Source organism: Dipodomys spectabilis, unplaced genomic scaffold (assembly GCF_019054845.1).
Source record: "Dipodomys spectabilis isolate Male_0828 unplaced genomic scaffold, ASM1905484v1 ptg000118l, whole genome shotgun sequence".
Taxonomy (NCBI): Eukaryota; Metazoa; Chordata; class Mammalia; order Rodentia; family Heteromyidae; genus Dipodomys; species Dipodomys spectabilis.
The window spans coordinates 1,547,918-1,562,952 of NW_024870795.1; the positions used below are offsets into that span (position 1 = coordinate 1,547,918).

Genomic DNA, 15,035 nt, shown 5'->3' on the forward strand with positions numbered 1-15,035 from the left:
TTGAACTTCCCAGAACTTCATTATGGTGGGCAAGGCTGTTGTTGGGAAACTGCATATAATGGGGTTTAGGCAAACAGCAGAAAACTTGTATTATGTCCAAAATAACCAGTTGCATGGGAAAATCCCAGTTCTGGAACTTCCCTTGGATTGCCTCATGGAATAGAGTAAGAAAACTGAACATTTCATAACAGTTCTGACAGCGCTGGTGTCTCTTGTGGACTGGAAGAAGTCACCTGGTGAGATGGCTGTTCAGGAGTACTCAAACTGAGAGAACTGTAAAGTGTTCCAGGGCTAGTACTTGAAACCAACCTAGAATCTGGAGTTCTGGTACTGTGTCCTGCAAGAGCCTTAGATAACCCATTCCTGGGATAGTTGGAGTTACCAAATTGAAAAACCATGATGACTTGACTGTAAGCAAAGCTAACTTCCTCTGCTCTTTGAAACAAGTCCCTACTCTCCTGTTTGTAGAATATGGAGTTACTGGATTGTCACATGTGGATTTAGAAGCCTGAAAAAGGCCAAATAAGCTGGGGGTCGGTGGCTCACGCCTGTAATCCTAGCAACTCAGGAAGCTGAGATCTGAGGATCACATTCAAAACCAGCAGGGGCAGGAAAGTCCATGAGTCTCTTGTCTCCAATTAACTGGAAGTGGTGGTATGGTTCAAGTGGTAGAGTGCTCATCTTGAGCTGAAGAGCTCAGGGACAGCGCCTAGGCCCAGAATTCAAGGCCCACAACTGACTAAAAATTAAAAAAAAAAAAGGACAACAAACTATGACCATAGCATTGCTGGAATTAAACGTGATAATGTATGTACAGAATTTGGTTTTAGAAAAGATTCAATGTTAGCTATTATTACTTTAAATATTATGGCTTGGATACAGGTCCCACATAGGGCCCATGTGTTAAGACTTGGTCCCTAGTCTGTGGTGCTATGGGATGAGGGGTGTGTGTGTGACAGGACCCTTAAAGTGGCACCTAGTGGGAGGGAGTGAGGTAACTGGGGGTGTGTCCTGGAAAGGGGATTTGGACCCATCCTTTCCTCATTTTACTTCACAGCTTCCTCTGCAATCTGGTTCTGGTTCCCACTAGGTTGTCTTGCCATAGGCCAAGTGAGCATGGGCTAAAACCTCAATGGTGACCCAAGATAAAGTTTTCCTCCTAAAAGGTGATTATTTCAAGCCAGGCACTGGTGGCTCATGCCTGTAATCCTAGCTACTCAGGAGGCTGAGAACTGAGGATCGCAGTTCAAAGCCAGCCCGGGCAGGAAAAGCCATGAAACTCTTTATCTTCAATAAAGTACCAGAAAAACTGGAAGTGGCGCTGTGACTCAAGTGGTAGAGTGCTTGCCTTGAGTTGAAGAGCTGCAGGACAGCACTCAGGCCCAGAGTTCAAGCCTCATGACAAACAAAAACAGAAACAAAACAAAAGGTGACTATTTCAGGTATTTTGCTACAGCAATAGAAAGCAAACACATTAAGTAACAATCTAAACTACCCATTACTAGATGTACTCAGGGTACCATGAAGATCCCTTTTAAGGTCTAGTGGTAGAATGCCTGCCTCACAAGCATGAGGCACAGTGGTAGAGCGCATGTCTTGCATGCATGAGGCCCTAGGTTCCATTCCTCAGCACCATATGAGCAGAAAAAGCCAGAAGTGGCACTGTGGCTCAAGTGGTAGAGCACTTAGCCTTGAGCTGAAGAGCTGAGGGACAGTGCCCAGGCCCAGAGTTCAGGACCCAGGACAGACCAAAAAAAAAAAAAAAAAAGCCTGGCACCAGTGAGTCACACCTGTAATCCTACTCAGGAGGCTGAGATCTGAGGATTGTGTTTCAAAGCCAGGGCAGGTAGGAAAGTGTGAAACTCTTATCTCCAATTAACCACCCAAAAACTAATGCTAGCCTTGAGCTGAAGAGCTGAGGGACAGCACCCAGGCCCCAAGTTCAAGCCCCACAACTGACAAAAAACAAAACAAAAACAAAAGCAAACAAACAATGGAGAAAGTCCCTTTGATAAAGATTTAATAACAAAGTACTGCTTAGTATTTCTCTTCTTGGACTGCTCAGTGGTAGAGTGCTTGCCCCATGACTGACAAAAAGAAAAAAAGAATTTCTCATCTTTCATGGGTAAAAATCAGAATTCTCATTTAATGAACAAAGTAATTGTGATTCTTCAGTTTCCAAAGATGGGGCATCTTTAGTAACACATTTCACTCAGATTTCATAGTTGGCTAAGTGCAGGAGTTAATGACCAAGAATATCTCTGTGAGAGTGATTTTTTGGGGGGTTGGTCGTGGGCTTTAACTCTGGGCCTGGGCGCTGTCCCTCAGTTTTTCAGCTCAAGGCTAGCTAGCACTCTACCACTTGAGCCACAGCACCCCTTCTGTTTTTTTCTGTGTATGTGGTACTGAGGAATCAAACCCAGGGCTTCATAAATGTGAGACAAGCACTATAATACCACTAAAGCCACATTCCCAATACACACCCCCCCCTTTTTTAAAAATAAAGTATTAAGAATAGGTCAAAGCTGGGACCATTGCCACATGCTTGTAGTTCCAGCATAAGGAGGCTGAGGCAGAAGGATATCGAGATTGAGGCCAGATCAGGCTTCAAACCCCCCCCCAACAAAAAAGATTAGCAAACCATAACTATGGTAACAAAAGTAAAATTGATAGAAAAAAAATGTTGGCAGTTTAACTGTTAACAGGCATGATTAAAACCTACATTTGGCCAGGCACTGGTGGCACACAGCTATCAACTTAGTTATTTAAGAGGTTGAGATCTAAGGGTTGCTGTTCAAAGCCAGCCCAGTCCGGGAGACAATTGTACCACTGAAGATATAACCCTAGCCCTATTTTTTCTTTCTGCCAGTCCTGGGGCTTGAACTAAGGGGCTGGACACTGTCCCTGAGCTTCTTTTGCTCAAGGCTAATGATCTGCCACTTGAGCCACAGTGCCAATTCTGGTTTTTCTGGTGGTTAACTGGAGATGTGTCTCACAGATTTTCCTGCCTGGTCTGGCTTTAAACTTCAATCCTCAGATCTCAGCCTCCTGAGTAGCTAGGATTACAGGTGTGGGCCACCAACACCCGGCACAAAATGACTTTTACAACCTTTAGTTCATTAACTAGCATTTGAAATAGTTAGAAACGTTACTATATTAAAACAATATTTCAAAAGCAAATAAACTAGAACTTGTATTTAAAAATGAGTGATGGATGATGTTTACTGCCAGCAGGAGATTCAAAGTGAGGGAAGCACTGAGCTATCTCTGAGGACATATGAAAACTTGAGTATCAGCTCATTTGGCAGCCTTTAAAATTTCATGTTTATTCATATTTTTCAAAATATATGTACATTAAAAAAAGGAAGATTTACAACAGGAAAGATTGCTTTAACATGCAACACAAATTCCAATGAACTCATGATGGGATCACACATGATTATGATCTAATTCAAGCCAATTTTCTCAAGTCCATTTCCCAGCCACACTTAACGCTGCAAAAGGATCCCAGGAGACAATGCAAGTGGAATGAATGTAAAACAAACACCTTTTGTCTCTGGTGGCACTCAAGGGGTCAGAAGATGTACACCAAAAAGTTTAAGACAATTAAAATGTCAAGTGCCACAGGGAAGATATATGACAACCAGAAATTGGGATTTCTCAAATAGAAAGCTAGTGCTATTTAACACAACTTCACAATACTGAAACAAACACAAATAAAAAAGGGTTAGGTAGTAGGGCTTCATTTGCTTTTTCTACTTTTTTTTTTAACTATTTCAAAAAGGAAGCCACTTGCTTGATATCAAAAGTGCTCTGGAAAGGAGGGGAAACCCACAGATGAATCTGACAGCTACTTTATGTTAGCAAATTGTGTTCCTTAACATTTCTACATTAGCAATGATGTAACTCTCCAACATTTCCTTATAAAAAAAGGCAAATAGGAAGTGATAATTCATGTTCCAAATATTAAAAAATATATTTCAACATTTGATCAAGACGACTTCATATGCTTTGATTTTTTGGTAACATAGATAACACCAGAAATCAGATTCAATATATTCGCCTACTTTCCCGTTGCTGTTAAGTCAAGTGGCAGAGAGAGGTTGTGCTCGCCGCTAAGGACTGCAGTGTTCTGGGCCTGTGAAAACACCTGGGAGGTGACCAAGGGGAGAGGGGCTAAATGCCAACTGGGTTTACCATTGGAGAGAAAGGGTTAGTGGAGTGACTTTTAGATATAGGATTAGTATAGCTGTAGCTGAATTCTGTAGGCAGGCTTTGCAATTAAGTCAGTGCTAGTCTGCCTCCTCTAGCACCTGACCAGCATCCTCATCCTGTTTTTGATGCTTTCTACAAATATAAAAAATCTCTGCAACTGTTTAGATAAAACTGGAAGGGGAAAAAAAAGCTAAATTAGATCATTCAAAAAAGAAAAAAAAAAAAAACAAAACAGAATGGAGGTAGGGGGAGGAAGAGCAAAAAGGGTAGTACAGGTTCCATAGTTTGGGAGTCCAGGATTACTGGAGAAATTAAAGTGACTGAGGGAAGGGGCAGGCACCAGGAACAGTGCCCTAAAGCTAACAAATGCCTAGCCTGGTTTGTGTTCCCTCCCCACAATGTCCACATGGGAGGAAAAAATTAATTTTAAAAGCATTAAACTAAAACAAATGCATACTGACCTAATAAAATATTTAGACTTTTGAATTTTATCATGATACCCTTTCTTTCTATACAATTTACTTTTTTGCCTTGAAAGACTTCTTCATGGTGGATTTACCCTTGCCAGGCAATTTCACTTCCTTTCTTGTACTGGCTGCAGGCTTTTTTGAGGAGCTACTACTAGGTTTCTTGATGACTGAGGGTGAGGGTCTGGCTTTCTTGGCAGGAGTTTTGGCCTTAGGAGGGGCTTTCTTGGGTAGGGGCCTAGTTTTTCCCCGCTGGGCAGCTGGGACTTTAGGTGCAGGCTTGGATCCTCTCTGCTTCATGGATACAGTCTTCCCTGGGGACTTGGCAGGAGTTTTCTTCTGCAACCTGTGAGATGAAAAGAGTGAAGACAGTCAGGATGGGGAGATTCATTTACCAATACAAGCAGATGCCTAAGACAAACAGCAAGGCTGGGTGCTGGTGACTCACGTCTGTAATCATAGCTACTAAGGAAGGAGGTTGAGTTCTGAGGATCATGGTTCAAAGTCAGCCCAGGCAGGAAAGCCTGTAAGACTGTTACCTCTTAACTACCGATAAGCCAGAAGTAAAGCTGTGGCTCAAGTAAAGCCTTAAGCAAAAAAGCTCAGTTATAGAGCCCAGGCCCTACCTTCAAGTCCCAGGACTGCTGTACACATGCACACACACACATTTAAAAAGAAATAGCAAAAGTAGATGTCATTGTTGTAAAAACAGGAATTTAACTTGGTATTTTTTTTTACTAGAGATTTATTATTAAATTTATACACTAATTTAACCAAATCATAAAAATTTATATATAACTCCATGACATTTTTCTAGGAAAACATGGAATTATTTTTCCTGAATATATATAATGAAGAAATGGTGCTGTGGCTCACGCGGTGAGTGCTTGCCTTGAGCTGAAGAGCACAGGGACAGCACCCAAGCCCAGAGTTCAAGCCCCACGACCACCACCAAATATATATATATGAAGTGGTGCTGTGGCTCCAATTGTAGAGCACTAGCCTTGAGCTGAAGAACTCAGGGACAGTGTCCAGGTCAGAGTTCAAACCTCACGACCAGCAAAAAAAAAGAAAAAAAAAAAAGAGTAGATGAATATATATGAGTATATACAGGTTGACCAAAGAGTATATATGTTTCATATTTACACTATTATAAGCTCAAAGTCCCTGAATTTTTTTTTTTTTTGGTCGGTCGTGGGGCTTAAACTCTGGGCCTGGGCGTTGTCCCTCAGCTCTTCAGCTCAAGGCGAGCGCTCTACCACTTGAGCTACAGAGCCACTTCCGGTTTTCTGGTGGTTTATTGGAGATAGGAGTCTCAAGGTCTCTCCTGCCCGGGCTGGCTTTGAACCACGATCCTCAGATCTCAGCCTCCTGAGTAGCTAGGATTACAGGCGTGAGCCACCAGCGCCTGGCTTCAAAGTCCCTGAATTTTTGAGAAGGTTAAGTTCAAATATTATACAAAGAAGCTGAGATGGATTCCAAGTGATTATCTGAACCACTTGCTATTTATTTCCTCTCATATCCAAGGTTCTTCCCAATCGATACCTTCTCTTAGGTGGTGGCTCCTCATCCTCAGATTCTTCTTCTGATGACTCATCTTCATCTTCATCTTCATCCTCATCTTTAGAGTCATCTGGTTCTTTCTTTGGAAATAGAACTCCTGGGCTAAGAAAGAAAAGGGAGAAGACAACACACAGAAAAAAGAGACAGGTAAAATACAAGTCCCACAGAGGACAAAAAGATAACGTGAACCTACATGTTCTTCACCAGACATTGTCCACTTCTGTCTACATTCCCTCAAAAATTGTGTTAGGTTATAAACAACATGGTTCATGTTTGAACACATATAGAAAGTCATCAGTCCTGCTATGTCTTGAACTAAATGAGCCAATGGATCCCCAGTAGTGACAGTCTGCATGGCAGCACACACTTTCTGCCTTCACAATAAGGGCAAAAGTCCACAAAGTCTTTTTTTTTTTTGTCAGTCGTGGGGCCTCAACTCTGGGCCTGGGCCTGTCCCTCAGCTCTTCAGCTCAAAGCTAGCATCTTACCACTTGAGCCACAGTGCCACTTTCAACTTTTTTCTGCTTATGTGGTGCAGAGGACTCGAACCCAAGGCCTCATGCATGCAAGGCAAGCGCTCTACCACTGAGCCAACTTCCCAGCCCCCACAGTCTTAAAGGCTTCAAAAACTCAAGTCTCTTCAAACTCTTATAGAAATTCACTATTCCTTACTCTTAATAGAAAATCTTGACTTTCTTTAATATGCCCTTAAGTTGTAGCATTTTATGTGACCTTCAGTATTAAATTTACTGTTTAATATTTGAAAATTTTAAATAGTATGCATTCAATCACATAACATTTATGTTTGTGCCCAAAGAATAAAGTAAGAAAGTTACACAGTGATGTTGTTAAAAATAGGGTCTTAGTGGTATATGCCTTCAGGTCTAATTAGATACTAGTGCATAGGAAGGTCACAGAACCAGTGCTCAGAACGATGCATGACATGGGCTCAATATATATTTTTTTGTTTCAATAATTAAATAAGGTATATATGAGGTAAGTTTTCAAATAAATGTTGTCTATACATATGTAGAAGGCTTAGGATTCTTGGCACCTGACAATTTAAATAAAGTTAATTTCCAGATAGTCTTCCTGTTATCATTTAAAAAGATAAACAATGAACAAACATTAAAATGACCATTTAAGGCTCTTAAACAATCTTTTGCCTGAATAGTTATTACTGTTGACCAAATAATAAGCACTAGCAGGCAGGACAGCTAAAGGTTCTTCTGTAAGAAGTACTAAGTGTAAGAAAATTTAAAAACCAGTCTGTAACCTAGATTCAAGTTTAAAAATTATAATGGCCAAGTGTTTCCATTAAGTAAAAGCTCACCTGGGGTAATAGGGAAAGCACAGCTGGAAGGTGCCACTGAATCCTTTACCAGAGATCTGCTCCATCCACCCATTCTTCTCACATTTCTGCAGAGTTTTCTTCAGCAAATGCACTGAATAAAAGAATTCAAGGAGTTAGGTATTTAGGCAGATTAGTTTCTTCTCAACCACAATCAGATGTCTACCAATTAATGTCCTTCTCTGTGATCACAAATATCAGTTCAGCAAACATTAGTGCTTATAATTTGGAAGGTTATAGTGAAAAGAGTTCAGTTGAGTCCAATTCCCCATTTCACAGAAAAGTTAACAGAAGCATAGAATAGTTAAATGACTTGTTCTAAGGCAGCACATAAAATTATTAATAGCAGGAAAATGTCATTATTTCCACTCACTCAAGCACCTATATGTACCTATAGGAATTGATAATCACCTAGGACACATACCTCTAAAGATAATACAACAAATTCTTCATAGCAAAGAATAATAAAATAATACCATAGCTCATAAAGTCCTAATTACTCATCTTTCATAATAGACATATAAAAAAATGAGCCAGTGGCTCATACCTGTAAGTCCTATTCAGAAGACTGAAATCTGAGGATCAGAGTTCAAACTCAAACCAAATAGTAAAGTCTGTGAGACACTATCTCTAATTAACTACCAAATAAAGCTGGAAGTAGAGCTGTGGCTCCAACGGTAGAACTTTAGCTTTGAGCACCTAATCCCTGAGATCCAACACCAGGACCAGCACAAAAAACCAAAACCAAAACCCAAAAACCCAAAAACCACTATGATTCAGGCATGGTGGTGCACACCTGTAATCCCAGCACTTGGGAGGCTGTGGTTGGAGGAACTTGAGTTCAAGGCCAGCATAAACTACACAGGGAGATACTGCCACAAAAGTAAACAAATAAAAAGGCAATATTAAAACTTCAAAATTACGTTTACTTTTTTGAGATGAGATCTTGCTGTATTAACTAAGCTAGCCTCAAAACTCCTCCGGCCTGTAATCCTAGCTACTCGGGAGGCTGAGATCTGAGGATCGCTTTGAAAAGCCAGCCCAGGCAGGAAAGGCTGTGAAACTCTTATCTCCAATTAACCACCAGAAAACCAGAAATGGAGTTGTGGCTCAAAGTGGTAGACCACTAACTAGCCTTGTGCAAAAGAGCTTAGGGACAGCATCCAGGACCCTACAGCTGGCAAGGGGGGGTGGAGAGGGGAGGAGAAACTCCAGGGTTCAAGTGCTTCTCTGTAGTAGCTGAGAGACTACAGGCATGCACCACCATTCCTGGACCATGTTACTTAAATATTCTGGTTGGTACTTTCAGTTATTTAATTGTCATATTTTTCAACCTAAATCCTTTGTGCCTATTCTAATATTTTGCTGAACAGTTGCCCAGTTCTGCCAGTCACAACAGCAGTGTTTAATTACAGTCTGATCTCTAATTTCAAAGTGAATATATTGTACTATAAACAAAATACTAGCTGGGTACCAGTGGCTACCATCTGTAATCCTAGCTACTCAGGAGGCTGAGATCTGAGGATCTCATTCTGAAGTCAGCCTGGGCAGAAAAGTCCTCATGAGACTCTTATCTCCAATTAACCACTCAAAAACTTGGGAGCTATGGCTCAAAGTTGTAGCGATCCAGCCTTAAGCAAGAGAGTTCAGGGACAGCACCCAGGCCCTGAGTTTAAGCCCCACTATTGCCAAAACAAAACCCACTAGGCCTGGCGCTGATGGCTCAGGCCTGCAATCCTAAATACTAAGGAAGGCTGAGATCTGAGGATCGCAGTTCAAAGCCAGCTTGGGCTGGAAGTGGCACTGCAGCTCAAAGCAGAATACTAGCCTTAAGCAAAAGAGCTCAGGCACAGTGCCCAGGCCCTGAGTTCAAGCCCCATGGCTGATAAAAGAAATAAAAACAGGGCTGAGAACGTGGCTTAGTGGTAGAGCGCTTGCCTAATATGCATGAAGCCCTGAGTCAGAGCCTCAGCACCACATAAATGGAAAAAGCTGGAAATGACACTATGGCTTAAATGGCAGGGTGCCAGCTTGAGCAAAAAGAAGCTCAGGGACAGTGCTCAGGCCCTGGATGCAAGCCTCAGGACTGGCAAAAAACAAAAACAAAAATACTTCCTATTAAAGGTAAAAGTAAACTAATTAAAAGGTCATTTAAGAGTTTTATCCAAATTACTACAAAATATCAGAAAAAAAATTTACAGTAAAGTAAAATTAATTCTGATCAGAAGCCGCTGTAAATTAATGATAACACCTGGTTAGGTGTGGTAGTGCACAACTGCAATCCCAGCACTATGGAGGCTGAGGGAGGATTGGGTTGAAGGCCAGTGTGATCTTCACAGTTAAGACCCCATTCTCAAAAAAGAAAAAAAAAGTTTATTAAATAAAATACAATAGAGTAAGTCTTATTTCCATTTAATTTTTTTTTTCTTTTGTCAGGTGTGGAGCTTGAACACGGGGTCTGGGTGCTATCCCTGAGCTCTTTTGCTCAAGGTTAGGGCTCTACCACTTTGAACCACAGCTTCACTTCTGTTTTTTGAGTGGTTAGAGTTAATAGTCTCATGGGGACTTTCCTGCCCACGTTGGCTTTGAATCGCAATCCTTAGAGCTTCAGCATCCTTAGTAGCTAGGCTGGCTCTGTGTTTAATTTTTAAGTGATAAATTTGTAATTTCATCTTAGTTTTTCATAGCCAATACTTAATATGTTGATATTAGTAGCATGATTTCCAGAGTTTTTTGGTGGTTAATTGGAAATAGCCTCATGGACTTTCCTGCGTAAGCTATTTCAGCCCCAAGTAGCTCGGATTATAGGTGTGAGCCACTAGTGCCTAGCTTCCAGGTTTTTTGTTCCTCCAGAAAAAAATCCCATTTTCAGTTAAGTGTATACAACTCTGCTCTTACTTTGATAGTTAGAATTGGTCCCTGGGTGGTTCTCCAAGATGTACTTCTTCAGAGCAGTGGTAGAGCAGGTCTTCGGCTCATTCATGGCAGCAATGGCAGACAAGATTGCATATTCCATCAGGCTTCCACCAAGCAGGGGTTTCTCCCCTGATTTCTTCAGCTGTTTTCCAAGGAGGAAGAGAAAAGCATCAAGACAACACTCTCCCAAAGCAGGTCAAGACAAGACTCCTCTGCACCAGGTGGGTTGGAGTTCCTGCATTAGCACAGATATGTTTTACAATAAATTGTCAGGTTAGGGACTTTCTCTTCCCATTCACCAGGTATCAATCTAACTGAGAAGTCCCAACCCTCTTATGGATATTTTCTTCTACCCTCTATTTACCAAAAGATACTGACAGTTCTACCCTAATAAACAAGTTAACTTGCTATGTTCCTAAAAAAACTGAGACTTTTGAAAATACTTTTTATGAATCTGAAAAACAAAGCAATAAAAAAGCATTTTTAATCCTAAAAGGAAAATAACCATATTCTTCTACCTTGTATCCGGTGCCCTATACCAAGAAAAATTTTGTAAGTACTTATGATATCATATAATAGAATATTAAATAGCAAACTGAGTTTTGGTAGCTCACACCTGTCATCCTACCTACTCAGAAGGCTGAGACCTAAAGGACTGAAGTTCAAAGCCAGTCAGGGCAAAAGCCAAGATAGAGCACTAGGCCCTGAGTTCAAGCCCCAATTTAAGTCCTTCTTTCCCCCATCACAAAGAATGTTATGTAACATATTTCAAGGCTGAGAAGGCTGGGAAACAAAGCAGGCAGAAATAAGTAGACTAGCTCTTAAAGAGAGGTCCACAAATTCCTAGAAGTTCTGATACCCTTTTAGAGGATCTTAAAGGTCAACACTATCTTTGTAACAAAACAAACATGTGATCTGTTATTTTTTGTGTTGATATTTGTCCTGATGGCAAGTGGTTATGGTCTTCACTGACAGATACTTACATTTTTGTTTGTTTTTGTTGTTGTTAATGCCAGTTTCACTTAGGAATAACCTCAAGCATAAATAATTATTTAAGTCTCAAGCCCTAACAAGCCTTTTTAAACATTTTATGCAATGAAAAGAAAAGATGTATAAAGCACATATGCATGTATAATGGTGAGCTGAACTAATGGTGTTTTTATAGATCTTTTTGACTTGAAGGAACTACTAATAAACTATTCAGATGCTAAGAAGTGAGTCTTGTCACTTCAAGAAAAACAACAGTATTTGTTTCCAAGGGCAAAATTCAACCTACCTTCTTCCCTCCCCTCCTCTCTGTCTGTTTCTCTTTTTGAGATAGGATTTCACTGTGTAGCTCAGGCCGCCCTTGAACTCAAGATCCTCCTGCCTCAGCCTCTCAAGTGCTGGGATTATAGAGGCCTGTGCAAAATTCAACCTTTCAAGAGAAAATTTAAGTTGTAGAAAACTTGTATCTATCATCTTTTTAATATTTACCCAGCACTTAAGCAGTGTTCTTATGAGACCAATGGCTGGCACCAATGACTATGATTTTTGTTACTAGATGATGAATTGTTGAACATTTGAAAATCCTATGTAGCCTAACTCAGTGAGCCACTATTTTTCAAATAACCAATGCATTGTGTTACTTATAATATGTGGTTCAAAGATCCACTCATAGTTCAAGACAGACCAATGGCTTTAAGGTAACAAGACTACAAGAAGAGTTCACTAATATGGTTTCCAGATTCCACATGGCAACTAACATTTAAGGAATTAACACAAAATCAAATTAACAGTTCACATTAATAGCATAAAGAGTACCAATCACACAAAGCATTTTAGAAACATAGAAAAAGCACTGGACATATATTCATGAAGAATCTAAAAGTGACAAAGAGAAAATTAAATAGCCAGGTGCCAGTGGCTCACACCTGTAATCTTAGCTATTTAGGATGATGAGGTCTAAGGTTCAAAGTCAGCCCAGGTAGAAAAAGTCCACTGAGACTTAAACATGAGAAAGTTAGAAGTGCAGCTGTAGCTCATGGACAGCACAGCACCGTGGCCCTGAGTTCAAGCTCCATGACTGGCACCAAAAAAAAAAAAAAAAAAAGAGTCAGAAATAATTAAATATACTTGCTGTCTTTAATTTTATGAGTAAGCTACTTGTATTCCAGTAGAAGAACATTCTAGCTCAGGAAAATACGGAAAAACAAACTCTGAAACTGGAAAATGATCTTGAACTGCAACGCAGAACTGAAAGAACTGGAAAACTGCAGAGGGAAATGATTGGTCTCAGAAGAGAGACACATAGTTGCGGAAATAAAAGCAGAAATCAGCATCAGCCACCAAAAAATGAGAACAAGGCACAAAAATGACAAAAAATGACAAAATATCATTTCAGTAGAAAAGTATTAACACAATCCTGCCATGAAGAGTGTGAATATAATAAGGAAATGCTTACATGAAATGAAAATAAAAATAAAAAGTTAGTTATGGACATTCCAAATGACATGAAGCGAGCTGAAGGAAAAAGAAGTTCCTTGAAGACTGATAAATTAGAAGCCAGAAATAAAGAGGGAATGCATAAAAGTCTCTCAAATGATTATGAATGTTGCCAGAAACAAATTCTAATGGAAAATACTGAACTTAAGATGCTTCTTCATCAAATGAAAAGGAAATGATTTGTTTCCCAAAGAAGAAACCTAGAGAAAGAGGAGAGAACCTTATAGGAATGTTAAGTCTGACACTGAAGATGCCAGGTAACTCAGCAGAGAGAGAACAGCTAAAAAGAACACCAGTAGAGTTGGGGAAGCTGCGTATATTGGCTCACACCTATAATCCCAGCTACTCATCTAAGAGAATCATCATTTAGAATCAGCTTGGGGCAGACAAACTCATCAATCAATCAGTAAAAAGCCAAAGTAGAGGCATGGGTTAATTGGTAGGGCGCTAGCCCTGAGTGAAAAAGGTAAGCAAAAGCTTGAGATCCTGAGTTCAAGCTCCAGTACTGGCACACACACGCACGCACACATGCATGTGCACACACACATATGCACACAAGTAAGGATTTTGAAAAGTTATGCAGAAGAACTTGATAACAAAATTTCAAAAGTACACAGGCTTTAATGATGAAGATGTAATATAATAATACTATAAACAAGAAACTGAGGCAGTAAGTTAGAAACAAAACAAAATGATTAAAACACAGCAGCAATCTTTACAGCCAACAACCGGCTCTGCATGTGATACCATTCTACTATGAGGAGACTATTTGTTGAGAGAAAAGGAATGTTTCAAAGGAAAATGGTCCCCCTTTTAAAGAGCAAAAGAATTTTTCTATTCACTTAAGATTGGAGAAAGGCATTTGAGTAAGAAAAAAAGTTAGTGAAAGCAACATACATGACTAACTTTGACCACCAGAACTCTGAAAATGTTAAACTTTTCAGTGGTTTCTTAGCAAAGTGTAAGATACAATCTTTTTTTGTTGTTGTTGTTGGTCATGGGCTTGAACTCTGGGCCTGGGTGCTGTCCCTCAGCGCTACAGCTCAAGGTGAATGCTCTACCCCTTGAGCCACAGCACCACTTCTGGTTTTCTGGTGGTTAATTAGAGATAAGAGTCTCATGGACTTTCCTGCCCAGGCTTGGCTTTGAACTGCAATCCTCAGATCTCAGCCTCCTGAGTAGCTAGGATTACAGGTGTGAGCCACTAGCGCCCAGCTTGGACAATCTTATACTGCAGGCAAAGCCACGGGTTGGTCTAATGGGTCTTTTGCCTTGCATATTTTAAGCTGATTCAACACTGTGGCCTGACACTACTTTCCTGTGGATATTCCTATTCAATCAATGTAACTGACTATAACTTCTGAAGAAATAAGTCAGACTGGAAGAGAATGTACAAATTAGATATAAAGCATGGTGTCAAGAACTGCATCATAGGAGGGTTGTTGCTACAGTGGCAATGGTGACCTAAGTTTCTATGGTGACCTACCTTAGCTATATGGCCTAGAATTCTATTCATTAATATATGCATAAAATTTTACACCCAATTTAAAACAATGTGCTAAAAAGTCAGTTATCCTTAGTAATTTAAAGTTGTCTAAGTCATTTGTTTGGACTTCCCTGCTTTCTCTGAAGAGCTGAAATGTTTTTGTTTTTGGTGCCCGGCACCTGGGCTCTGTCTCTAAGTTTCTTTGGCTGAAGGCTAATAGTGTTCCACCATTTGAGTCACAACATCACTTGCAGCTTTTTCAGTAGTTTGTTAGAGATGAGAGTTCTCACATACTTCCTGCTTGGCTGGCTTTGAATCGTGTTCCTCAGAGCCTCAGATCACCAGTGTCCAGCTTGCTACCTGTATTTAAAAAGCTATAAAATGCTTTCTATTTACCCAGTTGGCTTTGGTTTATGTCTGTAATTCTAGCTACTCAGGAGGACAAGATCCAGAGAATCAAGGTTTGAAACCAGACAGAGCAGAAGAATCTGTAAGACCCCACCTCCAAAATAACCAAACCAAAAAGCTGTACTGGAGGCACTGCTCAACTGGC

At 40.3% G+C, this 15,035-nt stretch overlaps 1 protein-coding gene across 7 annotated transcripts in view; it reads right to left on the reverse strand.

The window, feature by feature from the left end:
* Positions 1–3,300: 3,300 nt before the first annotated feature.
* Hp1bp3 (heterochromatin protein 1 binding protein 3) overlaps positions 3,301–15,035 on the reverse strand; it is a 34,766-nt gene continuing 23,031 nt past the window's right edge. For all 7 annotated transcript variants that reach the window (XM_042688448.1, XM_042688446.1, XM_042688447.1 and 4 more), the window contains 4 exons: positions 10,495–10,654; positions 7,579–7,690; positions 6,228–6,347; positions 3,301–5,028 (listed from right to left, as the gene is read on the reverse strand). In XM_042688448.1, the coding sequence (XP_042544382.1) occupies positions 4,734–5,028; positions 6,228–6,347; positions 7,579–7,690; positions 10,495–10,654 (687 nt within the window). In that variant the 3' untranslated portion in view covers positions 3,301–4,733. The remainder of the gene's footprint in view (positions 5,029–6,227; positions 6,348–7,578; positions 7,691–10,494; positions 10,655–15,035) is intronic.